Below are 13,873 nucleotides of genomic sequence, written 5' to 3'. Positions count from 1 at the left end.
GGACTGTATGATCTTTGGATGTATTAGCCAGAATCATGAATATAGATTACTTTCCTGCACTTCTTTTATGTCTTACAACAAGGTATTATAAAAATCTGCATGTAATTCTGGGATCCCTAACTTAAGCAGAAATACAAAAAGGGAATAGGGGAGAGCAATAAAATGATGGAGCATGGATGATTTGATGAGTCAAACAACAGAAAACTAAGTCAGATGTATTTACACTAAAAAGTGAACACAATATGAATTGTGTGAGAGCTATCCAAAAACTCCCAACTGGGCATTAGGGGATTCACCATTTCATAAGATCCCGACCACTTTTTGAGAGATGTGTATCAATCAAATAATGGAAGTAGGATGGCATTTGAAGTCTGTGCTAAAGTAAAAATAATGCAAAATGAGTAGTACTCACTTCTCACCTACAAAATCACATTATTTAAAGTAACCTTTAAACTTTCCCGTTTCTTTTTTTTTAAATGTTAATTTGAGTAGAAGATTGACCTTAACTCAGCTACTCTCTTGTTATCTTACTAGATGATAAATGATTCATATGCAATGCTTACTGTACTTATCTAGGTATTTCTAATGTACTGATCACAGCATTATCTAAGCATTATACCATTTAGAGAAATGGCTGCTCTAACTTTTAATGGATATAGTGCCTGCTGCACTAGAGGAAATATAACAAAAATTCTTTATGCAAGCTCAATGGAATGTATTTGCACATTCCATATATGAAGAGATGAAAAAGATACAACTGGTTGAGAAATCAGGGAAAAGGTGGCTTTGACACAATACAGTAAAATCACCTCAAAGGAAAGATTTCAGAGGGAAGAAACACAATAGCAACACCAGGTTTTAAAAAAAGTAAACCAGAGAGTAATTAGCTTGTAACTTAGTAAAAATAACCAAGAAAAACTCTGCAGCAGAATTCAGACAGGACAACAGTATATGAGTATAGAAAGGTCAGACTACAGTAAGACATCATCATTTCCCAAAGCCAAGAAAATATGAAGAACAGTTATTTCTGGTTTTCTCATCAAGGGAAAAGCAAGTTCATGGGATGGTGAAAGCTCCAGAAGGAACTGAAAGAGTAAGGAACAACACAGAGGCCAAAGGATGCATCTTGAGATCCTATGATGACATGGTAGCAGTAAATACTTCTGGTTTTAAGATTTACATAAAGGGAGTAAGAGTTTTACAATAAATCCTTCAATACTGATCATAGCAGAAGAGTAGTCACAGGAAAAAAGATGGTTGCTGGAATCAAAATGTATGCAGAGGATGTTTTCAATCTTGTCTATTAATTGGTAAGAAGTACCAATTACAAGAAAAAAAACCAAAACAGAAGTCAGACTTTAAAAAGAGTATTTTGCCTTTAACGTGGTATTTGTACAGAAGGAATTATTAACAGCTCACAAGTATGCACACAAGGTAGATTTAAGGCTTTGCTTGTATAGGAATTCAGCAATATAGCATTATCCCACTTGGCCCTGTATTTACAGTATGCTAATAAAGAAACACAGAGGAAGAAAAAACTTGGCTAAGTACAAAATCTAATCAGTATCAAGTTTCACAATTAATGCCATCGCTTGTTACCTGGATTTCTAATTCAGCAATATGCTGCTGGAGTTCTGCCACAGCTGCAATGCGGTCTGCCTCACGGAGCCGTACTGCCATCACTTCTTCTTTACTCTGAAAGAAGTCAGAAATGGGAGCTAGCTAGTACCAGTTTTAGCTGATTAAAAACTGGGCACTGCTTTTACCCGAAATCCTAAGTAGAGAAAACTTAATACACTGCTGTGAAAGGACCACTATTCTAAGAACTCAAATTTAATTTTAACCCATAGGAGTATGTAATAATCTAATATAAACTCTAAAGTATAATAATCTAAAAAAAAAAAAATCTGTGCAGTTTTGAAAACTTGCTGTTATCAATTTCCAGGTTCAGAAAACAACTGTCGTGTTTTCCAGAAATATTATACTGTAAATTAAGAAGAAGAATAAACATAATTGAAAAAACAGCTCATGCTTTAATTTTGGACTTTATAGAAACAGCAAAGCTACACAAGAGTTAGTTATTTCATCATTTCCTTTGTCCTAAAATATAAAAAAAATGAAACAAAAGGAAATGCATTCTCAACCTCATTTAGTCCAGCTATCTTAGTCACAGTATATAACAAAGACAGTTTAGAATAAAATACTAATGCACATAACCTACAGTCGGCTCCCACTGTAAGTTTAACCTACAGGTCTGTCTATAAATGATAGGTAATTTGAGTTTGAACAAGAGAGAAAGAAATGTCCTGTTTTATGAGGCAAGTCCTCAAGACTTCAGAGCAGTAAACAGTATTACATTATCAGTAACCTGGTACAACCACAGAGTGAAAGGAGTGTTAGATAATTAGTGAGCAGTACTATCAGGTGAAGAGCAAACAGCCCTGCGGAAAAGACAGATTAGGCTCAAGTACACCTACTTTTATAGCAGACTGGTGTAACTAAACTGCATTTACTGCAAATCAGTTCCAGTACTTCCGTTATTTTAATCTGTGCTTCAAACTAACAGTACTCAACCACCCTTCATTAGACAGTATGGTTGAGATCAAATCAAATATATCAAAGCTTATCTATAGAAGCTACTTCAAAACATGCTATTTGTTTGGGTTATTTTTAAAAAAATATTCCCGTAACAGAGGTGTATCATCCACAGGATCCAATTAACTGCATTTGTAATCAGTGGAGACCATTTCAGAAAAATCTATTGTGCTAGCCAAAGTTTAGCCGTTCTTGCTAAATTCTGTTGCATGGTTGTTCAAATGAAGGCAAACCAACAAGTCCACAGGATTGCATGTATTTAACTGAAAGCTGAAGGAAAGACTGGCATGGTTTGACTTTGGTATCAGAGATGAATCAACAGTGTTGCTCTAGATGGCACTGATGCTTTATCTCAAACAAAGCATGTTCTCAATAATTACCACAGAAATTGATACGGTAGGAAAAACAAGACTGGGTGGAGGCACAAATCTTATGTTGTAAATTCTTTAGCACAACTGATTAGAAAGATCAGTGGTGAGTTTCAAGAAACAATTGGAAATTGAGTCCTTGCTGTAGAAGCAGTAGTCGGATAAAAAGGGAAAAACATAACAATACACACCAGTGACAAAAACAGTTGCCGTACAGGTGGTATGAGATGCAACTGGCTACAAAAATTTTAACTTCTGCTTAAGCATTTCAAGCCATCTTTTAAAAGAAATATACAAGCTCCTGAAATAACGTACGAGTTTGTTATGCATAAAACAACTGGGGAGTAGAAAATCCAAGTATTTTTTTTTGAGGCAGTAGAATATTGCTACCTAGCCAAGACAAAAATAAAATTAGAGCATGATTTTAAACAACTTGAAAAAACAGGAAGAAAAAAACCAAAATCAGTTACTAATAGAATCAGGAATAATTGTTGTTGTTTCTGATCTATAATGAAATATTACTTGTAAAACATCTTAAAGTGTAAATTGTAATCTCTTTTCTATTGGCTGCAAAACAAGTTTCAGGACCTAATGTTAGTGTATGTCAGTAAAGATACTTCACCAGCTATTGACCATAGCTACTTTCAGAGAATCTCTAAAGAGTATGACTGGTGCTCTATTACTGTCACACTTTTCTCTAGCCCATGTTAGAACATTGTTCTACAAGTGTATTATCCCACTGAGAACAGTTGTGTGCTAACTCTTTATCAGGTTAGAGTATATTGCTCTCTTTATAGTCAACATAAAAGAGAATACTGACTACACACTCTCAATCCTCAGTCTTTTAAGGATTAATGAGCCCTTTCAGTATCAAAAAGCAATCAAAGTAAGTTATGGGTTATATGAAAAAGACATCACTAAGATTGTGATTATTTAAAAAAAAAATCAGTAAAAATAATGTCAGCATTAAAAAAATAGTACTTAGGAAACCAGAGATCATGGCAAACAAGAAAGTCAGTAAAAGCCATTTCTTCTAGTTAAGATTCAGTGTCTTTTTTCCTAAAAGCTTGTGATGGAGTTTAATGAGTCAGCAGAAGTCACCTCTTTGCTGCACTGTGGATTTGGGTCCCACTAGAAACAAATGAAACTGGCAAGACAGCAAAAAAAATGAAAGCCTGAAAGAATCTGTTGTTGAAGTGTGTCTTTTTATATTATACACAGACACTTTTCTGAGCAGAACCATGCTTTAAAGTAAAACTTTATCTTTGTGGGACCAGAAAGAATCAGCTGTGTCAAAACCTCAAGTGGTTTTTGTGAGCTGGTAAATTCAAGATGATATTGTCAAAATCGGTAAAAAGAATTTTGTTTTTATGATTTATGCTTCTCAGTTAAGACCCAATTTTATCCAACAATAGCAGACAAGACTAAAATGTAAATATATATTAGCACTTCTCAGGATATTGTTTACCTTGCATTCAATCTCTGCTTGTCTACGTTTTGCTTCATTCAACTGAGCCAGAAGTCCTTTGTTCTGTGCAGAAAGATACTGCACCTTCTCCTGTAGGCTGGTAACCTCTTGCTCTGCCCTTCGTAAATGATTACTATTGATCTGATTCTGAAATTCATGACAAAAAAGGGAAACAAAATACATGTTAAGGGAAGGTTATTAATCTAACTCCCTGAAGTCTGACAAAACAGACTTAGAGATCATTTACCATAAAAAACTTTTGATGAAAAAGCATTCAGTTTTCCAAGTGTAATCAGAAGAGTTTGCATGACATTTTGTTTATGACCAGGATATTCAAATTGTTCTTAAACAACAGATGACTCATTGTAAGAACATTATTGCAAAGCTCCAATAGATCTGTTTTTCCCAATTTGTTGCCTAGGTAAGGCAGATTTTTTGAACTTGCATCTCAGCTACACTATGCATCCAGGAAAGATCAGGTATGTCAGAAATACTGTCCACGCTTTTCTGTCCAGTGAATTCCTGAAAGCAACATGGCACCTTAGTTGAGATCAGTGCACAAGTACAAGTCATAGCACTTGTACCTGAAGCTGTGCACACCATACCATGAGAATGGCATTTCTCTCAGATGACAGCTAAACAGCATAAGCACATACAAAGACTCGATGTGTAACACTGAAGTAAGAAATACATAAGTAAATGTAAGCCAGACAGCAGACTCTCTATGCCCCCTACTGACCAAAACAATGTTGACACTTCAGTGAAAATATTACAAGGTAAGGCAAGAAGAAACTTAAGCAGTTGGTATAAAGTGATCCCTCTGTCAGAAAGAAGCCTTCATATGCATTGCAGCTGGTTAATCTCTCTTCAATAGCACGTCCTTACATGCTCTTCTGGTTTCTGGAATTGCTGAACCTTGTCAAGTAAAGCTGTTGTTTGTTTAGTTTTTTGGATGCATAGATCTCTTTCAAAAAAGTTACATTTAGCAGGTATTTCATGGGAAGATTTCTTAGAAGTCTATTAAAAATCCTTCTCAATCATCAGCACATTGTGCTTACTAACTTGAGTTTACTAATATAACATGAACTCACCACTTTAGTGCACTTTCAGGTGCTTAACAACTTAATAGTTTTACAAAAAGAATCTTGGCAATCAAGGTACGATTGTCTTTTCTGCACAAACCTCAGCAGGGGTAACCAAGGCTTTTCTAGTCTGGCACATAAAAGGCAAACCTCGTGCTAAAAAACCCTGACCAATACACAGCTGCTGTGCTGAGTCCACAGCTTAGTAACCAGATTCATGACCTCAGCAGAAAATCTAGTATCAGCAATGTCACCTAAAGAAAGCACACACTGCCATCTAAACATTACTATTATCAGAATTGCCAATTAGATTTGTGAAATTTAAAACACCTTAAACATACTTTTGTTGTTATTACACCTGTTAAAATTTAATTAAGATGCACACACATTCAGAATCTACCAGCTAATCCAAATGAGAAATTCAGAAAGCATAATCCTGGAAAATACTAAAGAGGAGACAATAAAGTTGTACTGTGTGCACTAGAGTCTCCCATCCTCGTCTAACAGAAGTAAGAAGACCCCGCATTTTGGAACTAAAGTCCTGCCTGTAGACAGTGAAGATCCTCATCAGGCATCTACCTGATAACACCAAACTTCCAGCAACCAGCTCAATTCACATGTACTAGCATTCAGTAACATACCTGTGTTTCCATCTCCATCATTCTTTGTTTGGTCTCTTTCAGTTCAGCCTGAGTTTCTGCTTCTCTCAACCGCACTGTCATCAGCTCATCCTGTAGCTCATTCACTGCATTTTTTCTCGGAGGATCTTTCCATCTTCCAGTGGTACGAGCTAGATGACGCTAGAAAAACAGCATGCTTTTGCTGATAGTGCCTGATCCTTCCTGGTGTTTCCTTACTTCACTTAAGGTCTCAGAGTTATATGGGGACAAATAGCTAGAGTTCTCCTGTTGATCCTAAAAGCTTGGAAACTTACTGGTTTTAAGAATAGACAAAAACCTGAACACATTAATTCCCAACTACAGTAAGTCAGTGAATTTCAAGTATATCCTGAGACTTGTCTCTTTCTAGCCCTTTTTAACATTTAGCAAAGTAGGAGTACTGATAAGGTACTTCCCTCCAACCATTACAGTTACCTGGTAGCACAGGCCCTCTGCCATCTGTAACAACCAACTTCTAACATACGTTTTAGGTTAAGTTTCTCGTGACAGCTGAATTTAAGGATTTTCTCACCTCAGCAGTTTGATCGACAATCATTAGTTTCTACTTGAACTCATTATCTCAAAATTTTAGTCTTTTGCTTTATCATTGAAAATAAAAATTCATAAAAGTATATTGCTACCCATACCTGCCAGTGTTCTTCCAAATCTTTGACTTGCTGCCTTAGTTCTTTGAGACCCATCAAAGATTCTGCTTCTCTTAATTTTACTGCAATCAGTTCTTCTTGTAGTCTGGCAACATTTTCCTCATCAGGGAGGGAGCTGTTCCTCTGCAACAAGGATCATCCTCTTAAATATGTATTTGAATAAAATTGTGCTTAGTGAAACCCACTCCAGAACATAGACATGGAACAATAACTAAGAAAACTTAAGGTGCACATCCTCTACAAAATAAAAGCCATCAAAAAAGCTAAGCTTCTGGATATAGTGAGTATGCATAAATAACTTCTAACTGCCAACTACAAAAGAAAATTATAAGGTAGTAGTTCTAGGTATTCTGACTTCAAGATTTCCCTGAATGGTATCCCTAACAAAACATCATATTTACAATATTTGAACACATCATGAAAAATACAGAGAGGAATCTGAAAGGTTTTGATCTAGTGGATAAAAAGTAAAGCAAACAAGGAACTGAAATTATACCTTAAAGCTATAACTTTTATTTAGGTTTACAGGAAAAATAATAAATGGAAATTTAGTTTTTAGGAAGTAGGTCATCAGCCTTTGAAAAGGAGAACAGATATGCTGACAAAGGAACCATGTGTTAATATTTACGAACAACAACCAGTCAAGAAAAAGTCTTAGAGATGAAAGTGCAAGACACATGAGGAAAAAGTAGAAAGGCGAGAGAAGGCTAAACAGAAAACATGAAAACACCAAGAAAAGCAAAACAGAGATGAAATCCTAATAAGGGAAATCTGGGAGAAAAACGAGGCGAAGAAAATAGACAGGCTGTCTGAATACAGTATCCCTACAGCAAATCATTGGTCACCAAATATTCAAAGTTGAACTGTCCTTCATCACTTTCTACTTTATTTCCCAGTAGTTGTTTTCAGTAAAATCAAATGTTTTTGCAGATACGTAATACTATGACAGTTGTCAGGTTTTCTTGAGAGTTGAGTAAAGCACATCATTAACATTAACAGAACACAGCACAACAGCCATTTATTAGCATTCCATGTTTCAAAATCATAGGATCTGAGTATTGGCAAATACAGGAAACGAGAGGATATGTTTCTGAATGTTTATGGCACTGTCAGTACAGCCATGCAAGTCTCGGGTTATTCAGCAGAAGTTCCCCAGACTCACAACTCATCACTAACAGCAGTAAAGAGCTGTATTGTAGGAATTTAAGGGAGTTCACTTCAGCCCCTTTCTCACGTGTGTAAGTTCATCATGACAGACTGAAATACTGCTGTACATCTGAGTTCGCCTGGTACACTGGAACTGACTCCACTACTCCAATTTTTCTTCACAGATAAGTTTTCATTGTATGCTGTCTCCATGCTGATGAAGATTAAGTAGTCTCCTGAATTTTGAAAAATACCTTGTATCCTAAATTCTTACCAATGGTCAATACAGTAAAAACTACCATACTACTAAGCCCATCAGACACTCATCAAGCCCCTCAGATAATTGAAAAATAAATCTTGGTTCCAGCAGGTTAATCTAATTAGCTAGTAATATACCCTAGCCAAAGCCTGGGTATATAGCTCGTAAAAGTTTCCTAAGGAAACTAATTCCTTAGAATGCTTTATATCAGGTCAATTATTGGGATTTTTCTTCTTTTGCTATTTTATCTTGCAGTTAAATTTTGCTGCAAAGAAAGGTAAATGTTTGCCAGTTGGTTTGAGTACATCTTGAACTCTGGCATCAGTAAGTTACAAGCCAGCATGGCACCCAAAGAGCAGTAGAGATTCTGATACTGAGCGGTGAAGGGATTCTTTCCCTGCCCATAATGGAATGGGAGTGGAAGATACTCAGTACCTAGGAATGGTAATATTGAACCCTTTCCTCTTCCCCTCCCAAACTAGTTTCACATAATCTCAATGCTCACTCTAAGCCCACTGCTCCTGTGGGCTTAGAATTTCAAAATAATTGATGTTTCCTATCAAGACTTCACCAGAATCCAAGTTTTCCACTACAGCAGGCTTCAGGAATAGAAGAAAAGTGATCTGTTATTCACAAACCTTTCCCAGACCTTAGTTTTATTGTACTTTGAGATTTGAAAAGCGTCTTGCAATCACAGAAGCATAGAAGAGAAGTTCTAGAGCACAGTTCTGCAAAGAATTACAGGGACCTCTAGTCTGTTTTGAGTGCTGTTCTATATAAAGGGTCCTGGTTTGATTTACCTTTTCCATCTCTAGAACTTTATCTTGCATCTCCTTCAGGGCACAATGAGATTCTGCTTCACTCAGCCTGGCTTGGACCAGCTCTTTTTCCAGCTGTAGCACAAAGTCTTCACTGTATCGTGAACTGCATTTATGCTACAAAGTTTGCAGAAATATGTTTAGTATGAACCACAGATTGTTTGAAAGGGGTTTTATATACCAGATTTGGTGGAAAAAGTACATTCAAATGCTTCAGATCAGAAATACCACCATAAGCGCTTACCTTATACAAGTCTATTAATATGTCAGTGCAGACTGCTACCAAACATATCCCCACTGCTCTGCCTCTCAAACAACTGCACCTCCACACAGCCAAATGTGTCTGACGAAACTGAGACCCCTATTATTATTGACAAGCAACAACTCACACTTTTCTGTCATTGTCAACCAAATTGAAAGATTCTCAAATGATCTGTGATTATTTTGTGATATGCAGAAAAAGGTGCTTAGGGAAGACTAGTTAATTACAAGGTTAATAAAAGTATCACTCAATCCCTACTCACTTAAACTTCAACAGATTCCTTCCATAATCTTGGATTTAAAATAAAACTATATGCGCTTCAATGCACAATGACTTTGGTTTGCCCCTTTCTTCACTCCAGCTCTTGGCTCTCATTTGCTCATACTATACATATTCCTTCTGAAATTCAGATACATCCAGCCGAAGCATTTGTATTCAAAAGACTCACTTAACTTTTTCCCCAATCAACAGTTAAAAAAGACATTTTATTTCTTCCCTGTGTCACTTTAAAATTACTTGTCAGTTTGGCAGATTGTCAAACTTGCTTGATAGGCAATACCAACCTAAATCAGTATTTAAATTTCTGATTGAAGAAAACAGTGTGTGTTGAAATCCTCAAAGCACAGTTGTTTAGTTACTGTGTTTACATAGCTACCCTGAAAATTAAGTTTAGAGGAAAACAATTTAATATATTTTTGGTGTCATTAACCACATTGTGAAATAAAAATACTATGCCTGGATGCATAGATTAAGTTTTAATTAACAATTCAACTTTAAAAAGATTATTCATTATACTAAAGATACATCTGTGTCTTACTTCATGTTTGCATCAAACAATTTAGTTTTCTGCATCTAAAAAGCAGTAAAAAAAATACACAGAAGTCTTCAGTTCCACATGCTTCTGTTAGGGTGTGACATGCCCTGACTTTTAATGTACAAATAAGAGGCAAACAGGCCAAAACAAGGATTTAAATGTAACTACATGGTCAAGGAAATAAGTCTTTCATTTGCTTTTATACTTCTGCATGCCAACTAAACCTTTTGTCATGACTTACAGTACAATCCAAATTCAAAATCTACACTACACTTAGTGTTACAGTTTACTGTATTTCTTGTATATATGTGCCTGCAGGAAGCTGTAATGGAGGGGATATGCACAAAGCATTAAAAGGCAAAGACAGCTCAGGCAGGAAGTTTTTAGTGTCATTGACACCATCCACTTAAGCATGAGGCCTACTTAACTGTGCACCTGAACACACACAGAAATAGTATGATCCTTGTACATTAATATTAATTTTCCCTTATACAGTACTAATCTAATTCATATTAATTTTCAACCCACACATTGGTTTTGCCTCAACAAGTAGTGGAGGCAGACCTGATTTGAGCATAAGGAAGAGGATGGTGGTCAATGCTGATTAATTTCTACAGTTGCTTCACATCATGTAGCAACACAAGTACCACATATAACACCATGCAGAGGCAGAAAAGAGGGAACAACTCTTTTTTATTCCCCAGCTGTTTGTACAAGTTTATCCCATGATACACACAGCAACTTAGATGAACTCTACATTTCTTGTTCCAGATTCTGTTTGTGGTACATACAGAATGTGAACAAATGCAGTGTTCTCTCTCTGGCAATGGAAGAAGTTCACTAGTATTTTCCAGGACATGGACAGAAAACAGCAGATTTGAAGAGCTGAATACATGCTGATTTTGCAATAATGTAAATACATTCTATAAAAATCTAATTGATGTTTATCAAATAATTAGTAATGGAGAAGGTAAGAAAAGTTATTAATCCAATTTCAAGCACGAGTCTTTAAATCTGTCTTTAGATATCGCCTGCATAAGGAATATGTTAAGAGTACTTATTTATTTAGCCACAACAAACTCTAAATCAAATCTTGATATACTGCAAAAAACCCCAGCCAAGATCAGAACAGACTGAAGAAAACAAGACTCACAAATTACAAGCTGTGAGTTTTACTACTTAGTAAAACAAAGCACAATTTCAATAATTTAGTATACAAAGGTAACACAAGTTTATAGTTAAAACAATGTTTGAAAGCAACTTTTAAACTGACTGCAAGAAAAAAAAAATCTGCTTTTATATATTTGCCCTAAACCCTAGAATTTCTGACAAAAGCCACAATGCAAATACAGATTTTTCAGGCACCAGCCAAACATTTTAACCACAATAACACCTTCTTGCCTATGTTGAAGAGACACATGTAATATAAAGGACTAAAACTGTAGTTCTACAGCCATTTAATTGTGAAAGAAACAAGTCCTTGCTTGGCTTCACACAACTGGATTTATTTCCACCCAAATTTTCATAAACATAACCACACCAAATATTATTATGCTGGTGACAGATATAATTACACAATGGTTCTCCAGTACACTATACTGAAGAGCAATTAACAGCTGATTCAGCAGCTGCCCAGCTAACTTCGTTTACACATTTAAGCACTAACTATAGTACTTCACTAAATACAGAATTCTTATTTTCTGCTTTTTGGTTGCAAATCAGAACATAGTATTAGGAAAGTATATTGTAAAAAATAAAGTGAAGCCTTCCATAAAGCTGCAACACTCATTTACAAGCATATATTCCCAACATCAATTACTATGTTCTTAATTATTATTAGTCATTTTAACATGAGTTCCTGAAAAGAAACTACGCATTATGAAGTTGCTGTAACAATAACCAAATACATCACTATAAATTACCTTGCAAAATGCATATGCTTCCATCTGAATGCTTAGTCAATTAAAATTCTATCTTCACATAATATAGCTGAAGATCCTATTTAAAAATAAGATGTGAACTAATTTTAGCTTGATTAGCCTCCAATTAATCAGGTTCAATTTTAAAGCATTCCAACTGATGAACTGGGTAATCATTGACAAGTACAGTGTCACTGGGAAAGACAAGATTTGCATTCTGGAGGTATTTACCTTCAGCAAAAAGCTACCCTTCTCATTTAGAAACACAAGGGCGAAAAGAACAGAGAATAAAACCTTCAGCACATAATTATCAGGAGTAGGTTACAATAGGCTGACTACCCTTTCCCCTAACTCCTCAAATACCATTGCTCTTAGCATGCCTCAAAAGAAAAGTCCATATTTCGTTCAAGTCAGGCACAACTTCCTCTACGCAGTTCTTGATTTACTAGCGGTCTGAGGAAGAAGCCACCTTCCTCTTAATCATTTGGTAAGCCACCATGACTTGCCTTTGGCAAGTTTCTACATTTAAAGACTAGACAAGCCAAAGACAGATTAGTATCATTCGTTAGTATCATGATTACCTCTTTAAGTAGACTCCACACTTCATAATGAAGCCGTTCTGGTTCAACTAAAAACTCCCTATAAGTACTTTAGCACAGAAAGAAATAAACTTGTGTGTAATTTGGGCTTCTGATCAAAAGAATACTCCTCTACCCACCTCTGTATTCAGAAGTGCTGCAGGAGAGAATTTCTTCAGACAAATCCAGTAAGTACCTCTAATAGTTACCGTTAAGCCATCCAACCTATGCTATTCAGTCTCATACAGACAGCATAAACCCTTGATAATACTCAAATATAAATGCATAACCTTTTTACAAGGGTATGTTAACCTTAGAAATACTATCGTTTACATCATTTTTGCTACCAGCAAAACAGTGGGGTTTTTTAATCCCACAGTATTGCTCAGAAGAGGCAGCTGCAAGTACCTTTAGGCAGTTCTTTTCATACATTTCTATTCAGACATTCATGTCCAAACGTTATGGTTTCTATCATGGTGAAACAATCAATTTGAGACTTAAAAATTTGTAGATGATAAAAATATATACAATAGATGCTGTATCTTTAAATAAGTACAGATAAACTATGCAGTCATTTACAAGTTTACAGTGCAATCATTTTTGCTAAAAACAAAGCTGAAATAATTAGAGAAGAAAACATTAAATCAGATACTTTCAAGACAATACTGAAAAGGAGTATTGCCAAGAACAAAGCTATTGGCACTAGCAAGTGGCAAAAAATCACCAGTGTACACTAAAATGCAAAAATTCCAAATAAATCCATGCATTCCCACCAGGTGGCGCCCTAGATGCACGCAGCTGCTTCTATTTGTTGCTCCCACTTCCATGCTTGGAAACAGTTAAAAGGCTGGTCAATTACACATCTTACTGATGCAGCAGAATCTAGCGAACACTCCTTACTTAAACCATTTTAACACTTTCACCATGGTGTAAAATTCTGAGGGGTCTCAAAACCACAGTGCTATTCCTTACACTTCAGAATAAGCCAGCTATTAGGCACAAATCTGTCTCTAACCACATGGATTTACAGTCTCAGTTCCACACACATAGTCAGACGATTTCCTATAGCCATGTTCATGTTTAAGTGGAGAAAAGCAATGCTGCAAGCATGGAAAGAAGGAATCGTGCTCGTAATTTGACTTACTCTCCATTCCTGCAGTAATTGCCCAGTTGTCTGCCCTCACAGCTCCAACCCAGCCAATTTTGCAATCCACAGATATCTAAGGTTTTGCTCAGGATC

The 13,873-nt window shown here is 35.9% G+C and overlaps 1 protein-coding gene across 5 annotated transcripts in view; it reads right to left on the bottom strand.

Annotated features, from left to right (window-relative positions):
- EVI5 (ecotropic viral integration site 5) overlaps positions 1-13,873 on the bottom strand; it is a 75,085-nt gene that overhangs the window by 28,434 nt on the left and 32,778 nt on the right. For 4 of the 5 annotated variants that reach the window (XM_082287633.1, XM_082287637.1, XM_082287634.1 and 1 more), the window contains 5 exons: positions 9,043-9,177; positions 6,820-6,960; positions 6,155-6,313; positions 4,432-4,578; positions 1,600-1,695 (listed from right to left, as the gene is read on the bottom strand). In XM_082287633.1, the coding sequence (XP_082143759.1) occupies positions 1,600-1,695; positions 4,432-4,578; positions 6,155-6,313; positions 6,820-6,960; positions 9,043-9,177 (678 nt within the window). The remainder of the gene's footprint in view (positions 1-1,599; positions 1,696-4,431; positions 4,579-6,154; positions 6,314-6,819; positions 6,961-9,042; positions 9,178-13,873) is intronic. The other variant, XM_082287636.1, reaches the window with a different exon arrangement.

This window comes from Coloeus monedula (genome assembly GCF_965178545.1).
Source record: "Coloeus monedula genome assembly, chromosome: 9".
NCBI lineage: Eukaryota > Metazoa > Chordata > Aves > Passeriformes > Corvidae > Coloeus > Coloeus monedula.
The sequence above is the reverse complement of the archived record's forward strand: the minus strand, read 5'-3'. Positions and strand labels throughout refer to the sequence as shown.